This window comes from Oncorhynchus kisutch, linkage group LG22, assembly GCF_002021735.2.
Source record: "Oncorhynchus kisutch isolate 150728-3 linkage group LG22, Okis_V2, whole genome shotgun sequence".
Lineage (NCBI taxonomy): Eukaryota > Metazoa > Chordata > Actinopteri > Salmoniformes > Salmonidae > Oncorhynchus > Oncorhynchus kisutch.
The window spans coordinates 54,350,389-54,366,380 of NC_034195.2; the positions used below are offsets into that span (position 1 = coordinate 54,350,389).

The following is a 15,992-nucleotide window of genomic DNA, read 5'->3' on the forward strand; positions in this document are numbered from 1 at the left end:
GAGGGTAGATAGAAGGCTGGAGGGGCGGTCAGGAGGAGGGTAGATAGAAGGCTGGAGGGGCGGTCAGGAGGAGGGTAGATAGAAGGCTGGAGGGGCGGTCAGGTGGAACAGAAGGTCCCGACAAGGGGAAACAAAGGGGGCTCCTCCCCTCCTCTACTCTACTCAATTCAATTCAAGGGGCTTTATTGGCATGGGACACATATGTTAACATTGCCAAAGCAAGTGAGGTAGATAATATACATAAGTGAAATAAACAATAATAATGGACAGTAAACATTACACTCACAGAAGTTCCAAAAGAATAAAGACATTTCAAATGTCATAGAGTGGTCTACTCTCTCCTCTCCCACAGTCCTGAAGCCCAGATTCCTTCTGTTCTATCTTGGCCTGACCCCTGACCCTAGTCAACCCCCCCCCCCCACCCCCCTTGTCCCAGGGGCCTTGGGTCCTAGCAGCTGAATGCTGCCTCTGGCCCCTGCACCCCAGCCCCCGCACCCCAGCCCCCACACCCCAGGACTCCCACCAAGTCTCCTGGTCTCATCCCCCCCATCACCACAACAACAGGCCTGGACACACACACCACCCCTCCCCTTTCCACTGGTCAATACCCAGAACCTAACCTTTCACACCAAGATATTAAACAAATCCTTAACGGTCCCCTAAAATACGTCATGATTTAGGAGATGGGTTAGCGTGTGGTGCGTTTTCAAGTGAAAGACACTGAATTGAATTGCACCATTTTTAAAGAGTGATTGGCCCTAAAAATCAACTTCTCATTTTGAAAACGGCCGATCTGGCATCGGCATATGAGTCAGAAATTGATTCTAGTGTCAAAATCGACTATAAAATGTAAATAGAATAATTTTAGCATTAAGTATCTAGCAAGCGCAAAAGTAGCTGCCAGGCGCACCATTTTGTGTCAAGAACTGCAACGCTTCTGGGTTTTTCACGCTCATCAGTTTCCCCCGTGTGTATCAAGACTGGTCCACCACCCAAAGGACATCCAGCCAACTGGACACAACTGTGGGAATCATTGGAGTCAACATGGGCCAGCATCCCTGTGGAACGCTTTCAACACCTTGTAGAGTCAACATGGGCCAGCATCCCTGTGGAACGCCTTCGACACCTTGTAGAGTCCATGCCTCAACGAATTAAGGCTGTTCTGAAGTCAAAAGGGGGGGGGCGACACTGAACTCTGTGTGAGTAGGGAACGGTCAGCTAAGACCAAGAGGTCGTCTGCCCTCCAGCTCATAGGGGCTAGTACTTTAACTGTTAACTTTTCATTTATTTCATTTATTTATTCTTATTTCTTATGTTTTGACTGATAATGGCCATTTCAGATGTGTCTTTTGTTTACACTGATGTTTTTAACGCGAATGTGGGTCAGTTAGACAGAAAATATAATATATATTTCCACAGAAATGATTTATTAATCTACCATTTATTGTTTTCCAGACCCAAGGAGGAAGTACCATGTGAAACTGCTGGCATTAAGCCTTGTAGGAGATGGTTACCAGGCCGACCAGACACTCAGCACCCCAGGATGTGTGTGTAAGTAAACAGAAAAATCTGTTAAATCTGTTTCAGCTTCTGTTCCTCCTGAATTATACAGGATCTCCCACTATTCAACACATCTCCCACTACCATAAAAAGACTTCTTCGACATCTGAAGCAATCGCACGCATTTTCTACAGGAAATGTTATTTTGTTTTTGTGACAAATTGTTTGTTTTCCCATCTGTGTGTGGGTGTGTCTTGTAGCTGTACGAGATCACCCGGTGGCCTCCCCTCCAGCCCCGGACCATGTGAGTGCGGTGGCTAACAGCTCGTCAGCAGTGTACCTGCGTTGGAGCCGTCCTGCCTTCGCCTCTCGGAAGGCTGTCAGCTACACAGCTCGCTGTACGCCTGTGGGCCTGATGAACGCATCAGCCATACGCTACATACAGACGTGAGTTCATGACCAATGTTCTGCAACAGAACTGCTCGTGATCTACAAGATACTTATGATCGTCAATAAGAAAAGAGGACCAAGGCACTCTTCATATAATTAATAAATATAATAATTAATAATTATAACAAATAATAATTAATAATTATAACAAATAATAATTAATAATTATAACAAATAATAATTAATAATTATAATAATTCATAATTCATAATTATAATAATTCATAATTATAATAACTAACACTTATAATAATTAATAATTGTATTAATTAATAATTGTAATAATTAATCAATAATAATTATATTAATAATAATTAATAATTACAATAATTAATAAATAATAATGAATAATTATAATGGTTAATAATTATAATAATTAATAATTGTATAAATTAATTATTTTAATAATTAATCGATAATAATTATATTAATCGATTAATAATTATTATTAATAATTAATCAATAATAATGCATAATTATTATAATGAATTATATGAAGTATATTGGTCCTCCTTTGCTTTTTGATGACCAATTCACCCCTTTGACCAAAGAGCCTCTTCTGTCTACTAAAACGTACTATTGTTTACCTTGGTAACGCTCCCCTTCCTCCACTTTCTACAAGATACTTATGATGTTTATACCTGTATCCTGGAGTCTGTTGAGGAAGAAGAATACTTTACTACTATATTAATACTAAGATTATTATACTGAACAAAAATATGAATTGCAACGATTTAATTGATTTTACTGAGTTACAGTTCACATGCGGAAATCACTCCATTGAAATAAATTCATTAGGCCCTAATCTATGGATTTCACATGACTGGGAATACAGATATATACATCTGTTGGTCACAGATACCTTTAAAATAAATGGGGCTCAGGATCTCGTCATGGTAGTTTTGTGCATTCCAAATTGCCATCGATAAAATGCAATTGTGTTCGTTGTCCGTAGCTTATACCTGCTCATACCACAACCCCACCGCCACCATGGGGCACTCTGTTCACAACCCCACCGCCACCACCATGGGGCACTCTGTTCACAACCCCACCGCCACCACCATGGGGCACTCTGTTCACAACCCCACCGCCACCACCATGGGGCACTCTGTTCACAACCCCACCGCCACCACCATGGGGCACTCTGTTCACAACCCCACCACCACCACCATGGGGCATTCTGTTCACAACCCCCCCACCACCACCACGGGGCACTCTGTTCACAACCCCCCCACCACCACCATGGGGCACCCTGTTCACAACGCTGACATCAGCAAACACCATACCATAACACCTCCACCACGGGGCACTCTGTTCACAACCCCACCACCTCCACCACGGGGCACTCTGTTCACAACCCCCCCACCACCACCACCACGGGGCACTCTGTTCACAACCCCCCCACCACCACCATGGGGCACTCTGTTCACAACGCTGACATCAGCAAACACCATACCATAACACCTCCACCACGGGGCACTCTGTTCACAACCCCACCACCACCACCACCACGGGGCACTCTGTTCACAACCCCACCACCACCACCATGGGGCACTCTGTTCACAACCCCACCACCACCACCACCACGGGGCACTCTGTTCACAACCCCACCACCACCACCATGGGGCACTCTGTTCACAACCCCACCACCACCACCACCACGGGGCACTCTGTTCACAACCCCACCACCACCACCACCATGGGGCACTCTGGTCACAACCCCCCCCACCACCACCACGGGGCACTCTGTTCACAACCCCCCACCACCACCATGGGGCACCCTGTTCACAACGCTGACATCAGCAAACACCATACCATAACACCTCCACCACGGGGCACTCTGTTCACAACCCCACCACCTCCACCACGGGGCACTCTGTTCACAACCCCACCACCACCACCATGGGGCACTCTGTTCACAACCCCACCACCACCATGGGGCACTCTGTTCACAACCCCCCCACCACCTCCACCACGGGGCACTCTGTTCACAACCCCACCACCACCACCACGGGGCACTCTGTTCACAACCCCACCACCACCACCATGGGGCACACTGTTCACAACCCCCCCACCGCCACCACCACGGGACACTCTGTTCACAACCCCACCACCTCCACCACGGGGCACTCTGTTCACAACCCCCCCACCACTACCATGGGGCACTCTGTTCATAACCCCCCCACCGCCACCATGGGGCTCTCTGTTCACAACCCCCCCACCGCCACCACCACGGGGCACTCTGTTCACAACCCCCCCACCGCCACCATGGGGCCCTCTGTTCACAACCCCCCCCACCGCTACCATGGGGCCCTCTGTTCACAACCCCCCCACCGCCACCATGGGGCACTCTGTTCACAACCCCCCCACCGCCACCATGGGGCCCTCTGTTCACAACCCCCCCCACCGCTACCATGGGGCCCTCTGTTCACAACCCCCCCACCGCTACCATGGGGCACTCTGTTCACAACCCCCCCCCCACCGCTACCATGGGGCACTCTGTTCACAACCCCCCCACCGCTACCACGGGGTACTCTGTTCACAACCCCCCCACCGCCACCACGGGGCACTCTGTTCACAACCCCACCACCTCCACCACAGGGCACTCTGTTCACAACTCCCCCACCACCACCATGGGGCTCTCTGTTCACAACCCCCCCACCACCACCACCACGGGGCTCTCTGTTCACAACCCCCCACCACTACCATGGGGCACTCTGTTCACAACCCCCCCACCACTACCATGGGGCACTCTGTTCACAACCCCACCACTACCATGGGGCACTCTGTTCACAACCCCCCCACCACTACCATGGGGCACTCTGTTCACAACCCCCCCACCGCCACCTTGGGGCACTCTGTTCACAACCCCCCCACCACTACCATGGGGCACTCTGTTCACAACCCCACCACTACCATGGGGCACTCTGTTCACAACCCCCCCACCACTACCATGGGGCACTCTGTTCACAACCCCCCCACCACCACCATGGGGCTCTCTGTTCACAACCCCCCCACCGCCACCACCACGGGGCACTCTATTCACAACCCCCCCACCGCTACCACGGGGCACTCTGTTCACAACCCCCCCCACCGCCACCACGGGGCACTCTGTTCACAACCCCCCCACCGCCACCATGGGGCCCTCTGTTCACAACCCCACCCACCGCTACCATGGGGCCCTCTGTTCACAACCCCCTCATCGCTACCATGGGGCCCTCTGTTCACAACCCCCCCACCGCCACCATGGGGCTCTCTGTTCACAACCCCCCCACCGCCACCATGGGGCCCTCTGTTCACAACCCCCCCACCGCTACCATGGGGCACTCTGTTCACAGAGTCCCCCCCAGCACAAGGTGCACCTGTGTAATAATCATGCTGTTTAATCAGCTTCTTGATATGCCACACCTGTCAGGTGGATGGATTATCTTGGCAAATGAGAAATGCTCAGTAACAGGGATGTAAACAAATTTGTGCACAACATTTTAGAGAAACAAGCTTTTTTTGTGAGTATGGAACATTTCTGGGGTCTTTTATTTCATCTCATGAAACGTGGGACCAACAGTTTATATGTTGCAGTGTACTTTACTACTATGCTATTGTCCATTTTCCGATCATGGAAATTGATATTGCATGTGGTGATTTAGTTTTACACTTTTACTTCTCTTCTGACAAGAGACTGAAGCGCAACATTATTATGAACACGGAGTGTGTTTTTTTTCATTGAACCCTGTCACGATTGCTAATATTTATTCTGGGATGTCTGTTTTGTCCTCGTCAGTACCAACCAGAGTGTGCTGATACAGAGCCTGGACTCCAACACTCGCTATGAGTTAGTGGTGCGTCTCCATGTCGACCAACTGGCCAGTCCCTGGAGCGTGGTTGTCTTTCAGAGAACTCTACCAGCAGGTAAACAAACCTCTTATTCTCTTCTGACGCATCATGTCACGTTTCCCAAGGATAACAAGGATAAAGAGTCCTTCATGACCTATACATTATGAAGGAGTCTATTTAACTTTTTTTTAAAGTGACATCAACAGCTTCCTTCCCAGTCTACTCTGAGATGTTCCCGGGCCGGTTCTCTGCCCTGCACCTTGAGACTGATGCCCCATGTATATAGATAGAACAACAGTCACCTCATATTCTGTGTATATATACCGTTGTTGACTCACTGTTTATGTATTCTCAACTCTAGCTCATCCTAATATACCTACTACTGTACATACCATTTTCTTCCAAGTGATCTACTGTCTGAACACAACAGGTATTTATATTGTGTAGTCAGACAGCGGTCACACTGATTTATCTACTCTCGGTTGTTGGACTCGTTCTGACATTTTGTTGTTTTCTATTTGTATTATTTCTGCATTTGTTTTGTATTTGCTAGACATTCTACAGGCGCTGTTGTAGCTACTAACATAAGCATGACGCTGCACCTGCTATAACACCTGACAATGTTTTTGTACATGACCAATAAACCTTTTTTAAATTAACATTTTATTTGAGATGGGCGAGAAGCAGCGAACCCTTGTGCACACACAATAACATTCACCAATCAAAGCCAACTGTACTAGATGACGGATACATTTAAGATTAAGATATTTAAATGACCCTTTTCTGTTCATCAGCACCCAGCCACCCTCCTGAAGGTGTGAGGGTGTCTCTGATTGAGGACGGCACAGCCCTGGTTTCCTGGAGAGAACCAGAGGAGAACAACCTGGCAGTGACGCACTACACCATCCTGTACGCCTCACAGAGGGCCTGGCTGGCCGGATACTGGCAGACACTGCAGAGGGAGGGTGAGTGGAACAGCTAGATACTGGCAGACACTGCAGAGGGAGGGTGAGTGGATCAGCCAGACACTGCAGAGGGAGGGTGAGTGGAACAGCTAGATACTGGAAGATACTACAGAGGGAGGGTGAGTGGATCAGCCAGACACTGCAGAAGGAGGGTGAGTGGATCAGCCAGACACTGCAGAAGGAGGGTGAGTGGAACAGCTAGATACCGGAATATACTACAGAGGGAGGGTGAGTGGAACAGCTAGATACCAGAATATACTACAGAGGGAAGGTGAGTGGAACAGACAGATACTGCAGAGGGGGGATGCGTGCAACAGCTAGATACTAGCAGATACTGCAGAGGGAGGATGAATGTGATGGTTAGACAGCCAGATACTGCAGAGGGAGGGTGTGTGGAACAGCTAGATACTGCAGAGGGAGGGTGTGTGGAACAGCCAGATACTGCAGAGGGAGGGTGTGTGGAACAGCTAGATACTGGCAGATGCTGCAGAGGGAGGATGAGTGATATGGTTAGACAGCCAGATATTACAGAGGAATTGTAAACACAGGTGGTCCTTTTGGAAGGGGAGGGTCTGGAGACAGGCTTGGGCAGAAGCTTTGAGAGCAGAGTGTTTGAGTCCGTTGAGTGCAGATTTAAACCTTTCTGACGTATCTGACCAGTGTGCATCCCAGATTTGTGTCTGGGGTTTTGGGAATGGCTGTGTTATGATGCATTCTACTCCAGTCCGCTCTAAAAACCTGTCTGCGGTCCCTACAGGAAGTAACACCATGGCCCTGCTGGAGCGTCTGGAGCCTGGTAACGTCTACCTGGTGAAGATCTCTGCCTCCAACCAGGTGGGAGACGGGCCCTTCTCTACTACTGTGGAGCTGGCCCTGGGGCCTGGGTCTAGACACCGAGGGAAGAGCCCCAGGCACTCAGGCAGCGGCTCCTCCTCAGACACCACAGGTTAGTTATGTCGCAGTGTTGTTGGACTGGAGAGTGTTGTTGGACTGGAGAGTGTTGTTGGACTGGAGAGTGTTGTTGGACTGGAGAGTGTTGTTGGACTGGAGAGTGTTGTTGGACTGGGGAGTGTTGTTGGACTGGAGAGTATTGTCGTAGTGTTGTTGGACTGGAGAGTATTGTAGTAAGTATTGTGGCTAGTGGTAAGTGTTGTTGGACTGGAGAGTGTTGTTGGACTGGAGAGTGTTGTAGTAAGTATTGTGGCTAGTGGTCAGTGTTGTTGGACTGGAGAGGGTTGTTGGACTGGAGAGTGTTGTAGTAAGTATTGTGGCTAGTGGTCAGTGTTGTTGGACTGGAGAGTGTTGTAGTAAGTATTGTGGCTAGTGGTCAGTGTTGTTGGACTGGAGAGTGTTGTAGTAAGTATTGTGGCTAGTGGTAAGTGTTGTTGGACTGGAGAGTGTTGTTGGACTGGAGAGTGTTGTAGTAAGTATTGTGGCTAGTGGTCAGTGTTGTTGGACTGGAGAGTGTTGTTGGACTGGAGAGTGTTGTAGTAAGTATTGTGGCTAGTGGTCAGTGTTGTTGGACTGGAGAGTGTTGTTGGACTGGATAGTGTTGTAGTAAGTATTGTGGCTAGTGGTCAGTGTTGTTGGACTGGAGAGTGTTGTTGGACTGGATAGTGTTGTAGTAAGTATTGTGGCTAGTGGTCAGTGTTGTTGGACTGGAGAGTGTTGTTGGACTGGAGAGTGTTGTAGTAAGTATTGTGGCTAGTGGTCAGTGTTGTTGGACTGGAGAGTGTTGTTGGACTGGATAGTGTTGTAGTAAGTATTGTGGCTAGTGGTCAGTGTTGTTGGACTGGAGAGTGTTGTTGGACTGGAGAGTGTTGTAGTAAGTATTGTGGCTAGTGGTCAGTGTTGTTGGACTGGAGAGTGTTGTTGGACTGGAGAGTGTTGTAGTAAGTATTGTGGCTAGTGGTCAGTGTTGTTGGACTGGAGAGTGTTGTTGGACTGGAGAGTGTTGTTGGACTGGAGAGTATTGTCGTAGTGTTGATGGACTGGAGAGTTTTGTCGTAGTGTTGTTGGACTGCAGAGACATTGGACCTGTCATATATTGGACTTTGAACATACTGCAGTTGGAGACAACAAACAGAATATAGTCTCTTACTTTACCTGGTTGTAGGGCTATATACAGGGTATTACGGTACAGAGTCAATGTGGAGGCTATATACAGGGTATTACGGTACAGAGTCAATGTGGAGGCTATATACAGGGTATTACGGTACAGAGTCAATGTGGAGGCTATATACAGGGTATTACGGTACAGAGTCAATGTGGAGGCTATATACAGGGTATTACGGTACAGAGTCAATGTGGAGGCTATATACAGGGTATTACGGTACAGAGTCAATGTGGAGGCTATATACAGGGTATTACGGTACAGAGTCAATGTGGAGGCTATATACAGGGGGTACCGGTACAGAGTCAATGTGGAGGCTATATACAGGGTATTACAGTACAGAGTCAATGTGGAGGCTATATACAGGGTATTACAGTACAGAGTCAATGTGGAGGCTATATACAGGGTGTTACGGTACAGAGTCAATGTGAAGGCTATATACAGGGTGTTACGGTACAGAGTCAATGTGGAGGCTATGTACAGGGTGTTACGGTACAGAGTCAATGTGCAGGGGCACCGGTGTCGAGGTAATATGTACATGTAGGTAGAGTTATTAAATTGATGTGATTACTCATTGTGACATGATTTCTCATGTCTTCCAGTTTTCTCTGACGGCCTGTACCACACGGAGCAGAATTCCATGACCGGGATCATCGTGGGGGTCTGCATCGCTCTGGCCTGTATAGTGATGTGTACCATCATCCTCATCAGCAAAGGCAGATCCAGGTATTTACACGATGTCCATCTTAGTAATAATCGTCTGTTTCTTCTGTTTCTGTTTCTCTTTCTTCTGTTTCTTCTTCTTCTCTTTCTTCTCCTTCTTCTTGTCAGACTATAGTCCATTTACTCATGCTAATGCTTCAGCCATTTTTGAAAGAACTCTCTTCCAATAGATTATTTTATATTGTCCCCTAACTTCTACTCTTTGCTCCAATAGGAAATCTTCCATCTGTAAGATCATGGACGTAGTGAACGGTGAGGGAACCCATGGTCCACATACTGCTTTGGCCCTGGCCAGTGAACACCAGGCTGAGAACATAGAGGCCCTGATGCCCATGATGGCACCACACTTCATTGATGCCAAGGTGAGACATGACTCCACAGACACAGGCCATGAGTGTGTATGTATGAGACTGTATTTATGTCATATACTGTGCCTTTGGGAAAGTATTCATACCCCTTTAGACTTTTTCCACATTTTGTTACGTTACAGCCTTATTCTAAAATGGATGACATTTTATCAACCTCATCAACCTACAAACAATACCCCAGAAATGACAAAGAAATTATTATTTTTTTGAATTTTTTGCAAATGTATTAAATAGGGTTCAAGTCCGGGCTCTGGATGTGTCACTCACGGACATTCAGAGACTTGTCCGAAGCCACTCCTGCGTTGTCTTTTGGCTGTGTGCTTAGGGTGGTTGTCCTGTTGGAAGGTGAATCTTCGCCCCAGTCTGAGGTCCTGAGTGCTCTGGAGCAGGTTTTCATCAAAGATCTCTCTGCACTTTGTTCTGATCATCTTTCTCTCAATCCTGAATAGTCTCCCAGTCCCTGCCGCTGAAAAACATCCCCACAGCATGATGCTGCCACCACCATGCTTCACCGTAAGGATGGTGCCAGGTTTCCTCCAGATGTGACGCTTGGCATTCAGGCCAAATAGTTCAATCTTGGTTTCAATTTTGTTTCTCCATGGTCTGAGAGCCCTTTAGGTGCCTTTAGGCAAACACCAAGCGGACTGTCATGTGCCTTTTACTGAGGAGTGGCTTCCATCTGGCCACTCTACCATAAAGGCCTGATTGGTGGAGTTTTTATTTTTTTATTTTTTTATTTCACCTTTATTTAACCAGGTAGGCTAGTTGAGAACACCTTTATTTAACCAGGTAGGCTAGTTGAGAACAAGTTCTCATTTGCAACTGCGACCTGGCCAAGATAAAGCATAGCAGTGTGAGCATACAACAAAGAGTTACACATGGAGTAAACAATTAACAAGTCAATAACACAGTAGAAAACAAAGGGGGGGGTCTATATACAATGTGTGCAAAAGGCATGAGGAGGTAGGCAAATAATTAAAATTTTGCAGATTAACACTGGAGTGATAAATGATCAGATGGTCATGTACAGGTAGAGATATTGGTGTGCAAAAGAGCAGAAAAGTAAATAAATAAAAACAGTATGGGGATGAGGTAGGTGAAAATGGGTGGGCTATTTACCAATAGACTATGTACAGCTGCAGCGATCGGTTAGCTGCTCAGATAGCTGATGTTTGAAGTTGGTGAGGGAGATAAAAGTCTCCAACTTCAGCGATTTTTGCAATTCGTTCCAGTCACAGGCAGCAGAGTACTGGAACGAAAGGCGGCCAAATGAGGTGTTGGCTTTAGGGATGATCAGTGAGATACACCTGCTGGAGCGCTTGCTACGGATGGGTGTTGCCATCGTGACTAGTGAGCTGAGATAAGGCGGAGCTTTACCTAGCATGGACTTGTAGATGACCTGGAGCCAGTGGGTCTGGCGACGAATATGTAGCGAGGGCCAGCCGACTAGAGCATACAAGTCGCAGTGGTGGGTGGTATAAGGTGCTTTAGTGACAAAACGGATGGCACTGTGATAGACTGCATCCAGTTTGCTGAGTAGAGTGTTGGAAGCCATTTTGTAGATGACATCGCCGAAGTCGAGGATCGGTAGGATAGTCAGTTTTACTAGGGTAAGCTTGGCGGCGTGAGTGAAGGAGGCTTTGTTGCGGAATAGAAAGCCGACTCTTGATTTGATTTTCGATTGGAGATGTTTGATATGAGTCTGGAAGGAGAGTTTGCAGTCTAGCCAGACACCTAGGTACTTATAGACGTCCACATATTCTAGGTCGGAACCATCCAGGGTGGTGATGCTAGTCGGGCATGCGGGTGCAGGCAGCGACCGGTTGAAAAGCATGCATTTGGTTTTACTAGCGTTTAAGAGCAGTTGGAGGCCACGGAAGGAGTGTTGTATGGCATTGAAGCTTGTTTGGAGGTTAGATAGCACAGTGTCCAAAGACGGGCCGAAAGTATATAGAATGGTGTCGTCTGCGTAGAGGTGGATCAGGGAATCGCCCGCAGCAAGAGCAACATCATTGATATACACAGAGAAAAGAGTCGGCCCGAGAATTGAACCCTGTGGCACCCCCATAGAGACTGCCAGAGGACCGGACAGCATGCCCTCCGATTTGACACACTGAACTCTGTCTGCAAAGTAATTGGTGAACCAGGCAAGGCAGTCATCCGAAAAAACCGAGGCTACTGAGTCTGCCGATAAGAATATGGTGATTGACAGAGTCGAAAGCCTTGGCAAGGTCGATGAAGACGGCTGCACAGTACTGTCTTTTATCGATGGCGGTTATGATATCGTTTAGTACCTTGAGTGTGGCTGAGGTGCACCCATGACCGGCTCGGAAACCGGATTGCACAGCGGAGAAGGTACGGTGTGATTCGAGATGGTCAGTGACCTGTTCGTTGACTTGGCTTTCGAAGACCTTAGATAGGCAGGGCAGGATGGATATAGGTCTGTAACAGTTTGGGTCCAGGGTGTCTCCCCCTTTGAAGAGGGGGATGACTGCGGCAGCTTTCCAATCCTTGGGGATCTCAGACGAGATGAAAGAGAGGTTGAACAGGCTGGTAATAGGGGTTGCGACAATGGTGGCAGATAGTTTCAGAAATAGAGGGTCCAGATTGTCAAGCCCAGCTGATTTGTACGTGTCCAGGTTTTGCAGCTCTTTCAGAACATCTGCTATCTGGATTTGGGTAAAGGAGAACCTGGAGAGGCTTGGGCGAGGAGCTGCGGGGGGGGCGGAGCTGTTGGCCGAGGTTGAAGTAGCCAGGCGGAAGGCATGGCCAGCCGTTGAGAAATGCTTATTGAAGTTTTCGATAATCATGGATTTATCAGTGGTGACCGTGTTACCTAGCCTCAGTGCAGTGGGCAGCTGGGAGGAGGTGCTCTTGTTCTCCATGGACTTCACAGTGTCCCAGAACTTTTTGGAGTTGGAGCTACAGGATGCAAACTTCTGCCTGAAGAAGCTGGCCTTAGCTTTCCTGACTGACTGCGTGTATTGGTTCCGGACTTCCCTGAACAGTTGCATATCACGGGGACTATTCGATGCTATTGCAGTCCGCCACAGGATGTTTTTGTGCTGGTCGAGGGCAGTCAGGTCTGGGGTGAACCAAGGGCTGTATCTGTTCTTAGTTCTGCATTTTTTGAACGGAGCATGCTTATCTAAAATGGTGAGGAAGTTACTTTTAAAGAATGACCAGGCATCCTCAACTGACGGGATGAGGTCAATGTCCTTCCAGGATACCCGGGCCAGGTCGATTAGAAAGGCCTGCTCACAGAAGTGTTTTAGGGAGCGTTTGACAGTGATGAGGGGTGGTCGTTTGACTGCGGCTCCGTAGCGGATACAGGCAATGAGGCAGTGATCGCTGAGATCCTGGTTGAAGACAGCGGAGGTGTATTTGGAGGGCCAGTTGGTCAGGATGACGTCTATGAGGGTGCCCTTGTTTACAGAGTTAGGGTTGTACCTGGTGTGTTCCTTGATGATTTGTGTGAGATTGAGGGCATCTAGCTTAGATTGTAGGACTGGCGGGGTGTTAAGCATATCCCAGTTTAGGTCACCTAACAGAACAAACTCTGAAGCTAGATGGGGGGCGATCAGTTCACAAATGGTGTCCAGGGCACAGCTGGGAGCTGAGGGGGGTCGGTAAGCAGGCGGCAACCGTGAGAGACTTATTTCTGGAGAGAGTAATTTTCAAAATTAGTAGTTCGAACTGTTTGGGTATGGACCTGGAAAGTATGACATTACTTTTCAGGCTATCTCTGCAGTAAACTGCAACTCCGCCCCCTTTGGCAGTTCTATCTTGACGGAAGATGTTATAGTTGGGTATGGAAATCTCTGAATTTTTGGTGGCCTTCCTGAGCCAGGATTCAGACACAGCAAGGACATCAGGGTTAGCAGAGTGTGCTAAAGCAGTGAGTAAGACAAACTTAGGGAGGAGGCTTCTGATGTTGACATGCATGAAACCAAGGCTTTTTCGATCACAGAAGTCAACAAATGAGGGTGCCTGGGGACATGCAGGGCCTGGGTTTACCTCCACATCACCCGCGGAACAGAGAAGGAGTAGTATGAGGGTGCGGCTAAAGGCTATCAAAACTGGTCGCCTAGAGCGTTGGGGACAGAGAATAAGAGGAGCAGGTTTCTGGGCATGGTAGAATATGTTCAGGGCATAATGCGCAGACAGGGGTATGGTGGGGTGCGGGTACAGCGGAGGTAAGCCCAGGCACTGGGTGATGATGAGAGAGGTTGTATCTCTGGACATGCTGGTAGTAATGGGTGAGGTCACCGCATGTGTGGGAGGTGGGACAAAGGAGTTATCAGGGGTATGAAGAGTGGAACTAGGGGCTCCATTGTGAACTAAAACAATGATAACTAACCTGAACAACAGTATACAAGGCATATTGACATTTGAGAGAGACATACAGCGAGGCATACAGTAATCACAGGTGTTGAATTGGGAAAGCTAGCTAAAACAGTAGGTGAGACAACAGCTACTCAGCTAGCACAACAACAGCTACTCAGCTAGCACAACAACAGCTACTCAGCTAGCACAACAACAGCAGGTAAATCAGCTAGCACAACAACAGCAGGTAAAATGGCTGCAAAGATGGGAGAAACTTCCAGAAGGACAACCATCTCCACAGATGAACTCTAGAGCGGTGTCAGAGTGACCACCGGGTTCTTGGTCACCTCCCTGACCAAGGCCCTTCTCCCCTGATTGCTCAGTTTGGCCTGGCGGTCTTGGTGGTTCTAAACTTCTGCCATTCAAGAATGATGGAGGCCCCTGTGTTCTTGGGGACCTTCAGTGCTGCAGAATATTTTTGGTACCCTTCCCCAGATCTGTGCCTTCGACACAATCCTGTCTCGGAGCTCTACGGACAATTCCTTCAACCTCATGGCTTGGTTTTTGCTCTGACATGCACTGTCAACTGTGGGACCTTATATAGACAGATGTGTGCCTTTCCAAATTTTTTATTTATTTATTTTATTTTACCTTTATTTAACCAGGTAGGCAAGTTGAGAACAAGTTCTCATTTACAATTGCGACCTGGCCAAGATAAAGCAAAGCAGTTCGACAGATAAAACGACACAGAGTTACACATGGAGTAAAAACAAACATACAGTCAATAATGCAGTATAAACAAGTCTATATACAATGTGAGCAAATGAGGTGAGAAGGGAGGTAAAGGCAAAAAAAGGCCATGATGGCAAAGTAAATACAATATAGCAAGTAAAATACTGGAATGGTAGTTTTGCAATGGAAGAATGTGCAAAGTAGAAATAAAAAAATAATGGGGTGCAAAGGAGCAAAATAAATAAATAAATAAAAATTAAATACAGTTGGGAAAGAGGTAGTTGTTTGGGCTAAATTTTAGGTGGGCTATGTACAGGTGCAGTAATCTGTGAGCTGCTCTGACAGTTGGTGCTTAAAGCTAGTGAGGGAGATAAGTGTTTCCAGTTTCAGAGATTTTTGTAGTTCGTTCCAGTCATTGGCAGCAGAGAACTGGAAGGAGAGGCGGCCAAAGAAAGAATTGGTCTTGGGGGTGACTAGAGAGATATACCTGCTGGAGCGTGTGCTACAGGTGGGAGATGCTATGGTGACCAGCGAGCTGAGATAAGGGGGGACTTTACCTAGCAGGGTCTTGTAGATGACATGGAGCCAGTGGGTTTGGCGACGAGTATGAAGCGAGGGCCAGCCAACGAAATCATGTCCAAACAATTGAATTTACCACAAGTGGACCCCAATCAAGTTGTAGAAACATCTCAAGGATGATCAATGGAAGCAGGATGCACCTGACCTCAGTTTCATGTCTCACAGCAAAGGGTCTGAATACTTATGTAAATCTGAAGAGAAAAAAAATGGGAAAAAAAACACAAAAAAAACAGTTTTTTTTCGCTTTGTCATTATGTGGTATTGTGATGTCATTATGTGGTATTGTGATGTCATTATGTGGTATTGTGATGTCATTATGTGGTATTGTGATGTCATTATGTGGTATTGTGATGTCATTATGTGGTATTGTGATGTCATTATGTGGTATTGTGATGTCATTATG

At 47.5% G+C, this 15,992-nt stretch overlaps 1 protein-coding gene across 1 annotated transcript in view; it reads left to right on the plus strand.

Annotated features, from left to right (window-relative positions):
• Positions 1-15,992, plus strand: part of LOC109880181 (protogenin B) — a 52,849-nt gene that overhangs the window by 29,398 nt on the left and 7,459 nt on the right. The window contains exons 12-18 of the mRNA XM_031801466.1: positions 1,456-1,551; positions 1,761-1,947; positions 5,731-5,858; positions 6,578-6,748; positions 7,506-7,694; positions 9,464-9,587; positions 9,799-9,946. Of these exons, the coding sequence (XP_031657326.1) occupies positions 1,456-1,551; positions 1,761-1,947; positions 5,731-5,858; positions 6,578-6,748; positions 7,506-7,694; positions 9,464-9,587; positions 9,799-9,946 (1,043 nt within the window). The remainder of the gene's footprint in view (positions 1-1,455; positions 1,552-1,760; positions 1,948-5,730; positions 5,859-6,577; positions 6,749-7,505; positions 7,695-9,463; positions 9,588-9,798; positions 9,947-15,992) is intronic.